The sequence below is a fragment of the Lygodium microphyllum genome, chromosome 18 (assembly GCF_053477565.2).
Source record: "Lygodium microphyllum isolate KBCC chromosome 18, Lygodium_microphyllum_v1.1.10, whole genome shotgun sequence".
In the NCBI taxonomy this organism is placed as follows: Eukaryota; Viridiplantae; Streptophyta; class Polypodiopsida; order Schizaeales; family Lygodiaceae; genus Lygodium; species Lygodium microphyllum.
The window spans coordinates 16530061-16535994 of NC_141152.1; the positions used below are offsets into that span (position 1 = coordinate 16530061).

Genomic DNA, 5934 nt, shown 5'->3' on the forward strand with positions numbered 1-5934 from the left:
CAAATGACAATGCAGGGTAACATGAAATGAAGCTCTCCAATAAAAAAGCCAACACTAAGAGTAAGAAGATGGAGCATCAGTCAATTAAGTAACATCAAGTGATGAAGTGGTAAGTATCTAATCGTATCAGCTATACTCCAAGGCATTTATCTTAACACTAGACTTAGGAACTATGCAGTGATCATCACACTAGACTTAACACTAGACTTAGGAACTATGCTGTGATCATCACAAGATTTGGCATTATTCTACACTTTCCCTCCTTTGCCTTTTTCGTACCTATTAGTATGCATCTTATGACACTATGGCCTTATGTGATCCTGTTGCCTACAATAATGATAAATAAAAGAGGATTTAGGACCATGAGACTTACTGCGTGATTGCCCACAAGACTTAGATTTTCCCTTTGTTAGGCTAGTTTGTCAGTTTATACTCATTATTTACCGTAGTGCGAAATGTATTCCAAGACTCAATTTGTGTGACAAGTAAGAAAGAGACTTGACATTCTCCTCAAACTTAAGACCCTACAAAGTAAGCTGACTGAAAATGGAATGAAACTCATTTAAGTGAGAAGACAATGATGTTCCTTCCTTTATACAAAGGTCCATGATTTTCTAGCAAGCTAATATAGCTGAGTTGCAAGACTTTGCTTATCATAGAGATCACAAATCTTTTTCCATAATGCATAAGCACCACCCTCAATCTCAATGACATTGAAGTATATATGCTTTGACAATGATAAAGTAATGGTAGACTTACGTACCTAATCAAGCTCTTCCCAATCCTCTACATCATAAAGTTCTAGCTTTATACCCTCTAATTTCAATGGCTTGACTTACTTCTTTTACACAAATACCTACCTAATTTGAGTCTTTCAATACTAGAAGTTATTGCCATCTAGCTTTTTTATATTGAAGATAGCACTATCATTGGAAATATTTGAAGCACCTCGTATTATGTTTACCAAATAAAGAGAGTATAAGATACTGTAATAATAGCAAATTAGCCCCAAAACAAGCTAGAAAGAGTGTAACAAGAGGAAGACTGAGCCAATACACTACTATCCTATCAAAAAGAACTAGAGTGCTAAATACAAGTATTTACTCTCAAGTGAACTGCTCAAAATTGATTTTTAGCATGGTTGTCCATAAAAATGCAGTAAATAAATAACTATAGGCAAGATATTAGGTACATAGATGCATATTACAATGCATGCCAAGCATGTATCGACCATAGAGACAACCCAATGACAATAAGCAATACAAGTTATCCAAATGAAAGGCAAATTAGTCCATGGTCATAAACATCTATAGTGGCAGCATATGCGTAAACCAAGAGAGTATATGCATAAAACAAGGTGTCCAAATGAAAGGCAAATTAGCCCATAGTCATAAATCTCTATAGTGGTAGCATATGCATAAACCAAGTGAGTATAAGAGAGTCCCCTATTGACTTAAATGAACCAAGATCTACCATAAAAAGTACCAAGTATTCCTACTAGATCAAATCTAGAGTATCCAAAGTAGCAAAGGAAGCTCAATGCATAGAGCTCATAGCATCTATGCATCCAAAATACATCATGTATACGTGCAAGAGTATATACCTTTAGTAAATCTTTAAGCATACAAGTGGAAATCATTGAAGCAAATAGCCACGCCCAAATGCAACCAATCAAGCTCAAATCCAAGATATATAGCTTAATATAAGCATATCCGAGCATAAATAACAATGCCAACCATCGACATAACCATGTAGCATACCCAAATACTATGTATACATTCAATACACAAACATTCTTGTGAATGCTTGTTGTCCAAAATTTACCAGAGCTATTCGAGCTCTAATCATTCCAACAAGGTTACCCAAGCATCAAACCAATATCTGGGAGGAGTTACAAACTTGCCCTATAAGCATTACATAAATCGTAGGCATTCGAATGCATCCTGCCCATAGTGTATTATAGTAGACATGTACTGTTTGCATAGTCAATGGGGCTGAGCATATGCACTAGAAATGGTGCTAAAGTCCAAGCCTCCAATGTCGGGAGCAATACCCAATAATTGAAGCAACACCTAGGAGTCAAATGAGAGTAAGAGGAGCTGTTGTGGATCAATGATAGACTACCCACATATAGTAGGTGGAGCCAACGTGAGCAGTCTTGGGGCTTATGTTGGCTATTCTTCAACTCAATGGGCACTCAAAAAAGCTCAACTAAGCCTTGGGAAGCTTCTAAATCGAGCCAAGACAAGACTTGAAGGTAGAGAAGCCAATGCATAGCTCAAAATGACTAAAATGGACTTGCAAATAAAAGTTATAAGCAAGCTCTTCTCCTTAGGCTGAATGCAATGCCAATGAAGCTCCTCGAACGGCCGCTCTAATACCAATTGAAAGGTGGAGTAGGAGTGGAAGCATGAGCGGAAGCAAGAGCTATGGAGGTTCAAGCAATAGAGAGTAACACGATATGTGGAAACTCCAATAGTCACAATATATGACCTGCATTCCCTTATTCTATTGTTATGTAAAGAATAAAGAATAAAGTGATAGTGATGGGTAACTACCATCTACAATGTGTGTAGGTAGTAAGTACAAGTAAATGTAGGCGATTAGGCAGCACAGGTGGCCTTTAACCTCTAATAGTCAACACGGTTAGATTGACAGTCTTTGCTTTTCTTAATTCTACATCTGTTACAAAACTGCTCTTGCTCTTCAAAACCATTGTGGAAAGAGGTTTCTTTCTTGCTATTGTAGTTTTTAGGAAGTAAAAGAAGAGTGAGAAGTTTTTGAAGAGGTCCTTTTCACTAAGGGTGAAGAGACGTACTATTTAATATTGATGGAGAATCCTTAAGCTAGAATCCTTTGTGTAAAGCCTTCAACCCCTCAATATTGGAATGAGCCTTAACGATGATGATGGTGCAATCTCACAAGATGAATGTAGGCTTCTTCTTTGATGTTGACGGACCCACAAATCATTGCATTCTCATACAAATTTTGCTAGCCTTCATCATATAATAGACAAATGTTGAAAAAAATATGAATAGAACGAATTGCAAGAGAGAAGAGAAATCAACAAAGCTTGCGTGACATGAGAACATTGGGTAAAATCTCCCCTAGTGCATGGGTGGGTACTCCCCCATGTATATATTTATTTGTATTTATTTATAAATTGTATTAAGCTTTTGTGTTCAAAATACATTGAAGGCATATTTTGTGTTCTTGCCTTTCTTTTTCTACATGACTTGCTTTTGGCCAAAATAAATCTAACCTATTCCAATAGCCTTACATCCAAAAATAATATATTAGCATTTCTAAGCTTGCATAATAAATAAATCAATTGCACATGCGCATATGCAAATTTGTTGCGCTTATGAGTGCTTACAAAAATATAATATTTCCACGCTATGAGGCTTACAATTTCCACACATTAACATTAGCCTCTCACAATATTTATTTTGCATAAACTCCATCTAATAATGTGCTCACCATAATACAAAACACATTAGTATCCTTTTATCTATCTACCAGGTACAATGCAACCATTGTGCACTTGTGCAATACGACACGAATCATGCAACAAATAGAAAAATTTTATAATAAATAAAATAAAAATCACATTATTTTCGTAGTAAATTTCTATAAAATAACATATATCATAATCCCATAATAAATGGAACATGTGTATGTTAGGTTCATCACACCACCTCTTTTCCACTTAAGCTAACAAGCCTTGGCTTACAAACAAGTACACATCCTTGCTATTTTTGGCATGTTCTTGGGGGCCATAGAAAAGGGTGGTGCCTTTCTGAACTATGTTAGTAGTCTAGAAGTAAAGGTAACCACATTTTCATTGAGGGAGAAGTGAGAAAGGCATACCGACCATGATCAAGACTTAGACAGTCTATTAAGGGCTGGGTCTGCAGCCAACTTGATGGTGTGAAGGATATCATCAAGTGTGTCTTAGGAGAAGTGTTTTGGTGATCCATTGATACTCAACCCTGAGGAACCCTAAACTCCACCAAATCCTCAGCAGAGAGCACAGCTTCTCCCAAGTTCATTTGACTTAGGTTTGGTGGAGCAATCGATGGGTAGCGATGGGGAAGCCGACGCTCACACCAACAGCGCCAAGAAGGAGAAGAGAAGAGTCCTGGCCGTCTCCCCCATCGCTCGACCTCTCGCAGGAAAGAAGCTCTGCAAGCGCACTCTGAAGGTCGTACGCCGCGGTACGCACAGACTGAATCCCCCAGAGAGAGAGAGAGAGAGAGAGAGAGAGAGCCGTTTATTAGCTATTGACGTGCATTCATGTTCCCGTATTTTCCATCATCAGCTTCCGAGTTGAAGCAGCTGAAACGAGGCGTAAAGGAGGTAGTGAAATCGGTGAGACGAGGCAAGAAAGGGTGCGTGTCTTGTCAAATCTGTTAGGTGCTTCCATTTTGTCTCAGTGGGTCTTGATCATACTCTCAAAAGCTCACTTTGTGTTTAATTTGGTTTGTTGTTGCAGACTTTGTGTCATTGCCGGTGATATATCTCCTATTGACGTGATTACTCATGTTCCTGTGCTCTGCGAAGAAGCTGAAGTTCCTTATATTTATGTGCCCTCTAAAGAGGTCAGTGAATGATTTTTCCCATTTAGTGCTTAAAGTCTCAGAGAAAAGTATACTGAAAAGGGAAATTGTTGAAGGTGTACTGATAAAGCAGGCCTTGTCTTTGTTGTTATAAAACTGGCAGGACCTTGCTGTTGCTGGAGTTACCAAACGTCCAACTTGCTGTGTGTTAATTTTGACCGAGCCTCAGAAAGGAGATGTCAAAGAAGAAGACAAAGTGAAGTTTAAGGAGGATTATGATGAAGTTGTCAAGGAGGTCAAAAGCTTAACAGCTTCATTCTTTTGATCTGGAATCGATCACAAGAGCTGCTGCAGCATTGAGGTAGGTTTGTCCATACAAGTTGAGCACACGGAACATTATGTTAAAAAATTACTGGAAACACAACAGGGAGCTGTCGGGGGAAGTGGCTGATTTTGCTATGCCAATGGGAGAAGTAATCCCCATTAGGTACACACATGTAAAGTGTTGATCTTCTACTGTATGAAAGCATCTGATCTCTTGAAAGAGAGACATAGTGTATCAGACTCCAAAATTTAAGTTGTCAAGAAGCCATATTGATGATCTGAATGTTCATATTCCATTGTTCTATCGAGGAGGTGCTTTTGATGCTAGATAGCTTGTGTAAGCTTGGTGTTAAGGCATACAAAATCAACATAGGAGCATGACAAAACCAGCTGACCTTTTAAGAGTTTTTCCACATTCACAGGCTACCTCTCCTCCCTAGCTTGTTCCATCCTACTTCATCCTTATCCGAGAAACATGACCAAAGAGGAAAGCCCATGAGAGCATACGACTACTCATCATACCTTTCATCTCCACATTGTAGTTTAGTTGGTTGTAGAGATGCTTGCGATGGTCTCTTGATGTACATTGTAAGCACAAGTGGACTCTTCTTGATTTGCCTTTATTCGTTTTGTGACATTGCACACTTGTAAGAGAGAAAGGGAGGTGAATAGGAGTAGCTCTTGCTCTCATTTAAGAACACTCTTGCTTACAAGAGAAAAAGAAAAGTGGAGGTGGTTCAAGAGAGCAAGATAATCAACTCTCAAGCTCAAGAGCACTCTTGCACAAGTAAGCAAGCTTTAAGCTAGGGAGGATAGAAAAAAGTGAACATGGTGGCATACAAAGTCCAAATGATGTGAGATGAGATTCATTTCTAATACAAGTTTTGATGACAGGTTTGGAATTTTGCTCTTCCATTTGGCTTTTGGGCCTTGTTTTGATTGTTGTGATGCTTGACACTTGGACTTTATGTCCATATTATTTTTATACAATAATTATAAGGTTTTACATTTTGCATCGGAAAGAGCTTGATGCTATGATTATTTATAAGCT

General features: G+C 38.3%; 1 protein-coding gene across 1 annotated transcript; it reads left to right on the forward strand.

Annotated features, from left to right (window-relative positions):
* Positions 1 to 3858: 3858 nt before the first annotated feature.
* On the forward strand, positions 3859 to 5199 carry LOC148020628 (Ribosomal protein L7Ae/L30e/S12e/Gadd45 family protein). Its single transcript, XM_087699418.1, has 4 exons — positions 3859 to 4217; positions 4322 to 4391; positions 4496 to 4601; positions 4723 to 5199. Exons 1-4 carry the CDS (start codon positions 4079 to 4081, stop codon positions 4882 to 4884), a joined length of 477 nt encoding a protein of 158 aa, XP_087555544.1. The 5' UTR covers positions 3859 to 4078; the 3' UTR covers positions 4885 to 5199.
* Positions 5200 to 5934: the final 735 nt, after the last annotated feature.

Coding starts and splice junctions, on each gene's coding strand:
- LOC148020628 (XM_087699418.1), top strand. CDS start 4,079: ATGGGTAGCGATGGGGAAGCCGACGCTCACACCAACAGCGCCAAGAAG. Junction 4,218..4,321: donor TCTGAAGGTCGTACGCCGCG/GTACGCACAGAC, acceptor TTCCATCATCAG/CTTCCGAGTTGAAGCAGCTG. Junction 4,392..4,495: donor GTGAGACGAGGCAAGAAAGG/GTGCGTGTCTTG, acceptor TTGTTGTTGCAG/ACTTTGTGTCATTGCCGGTG.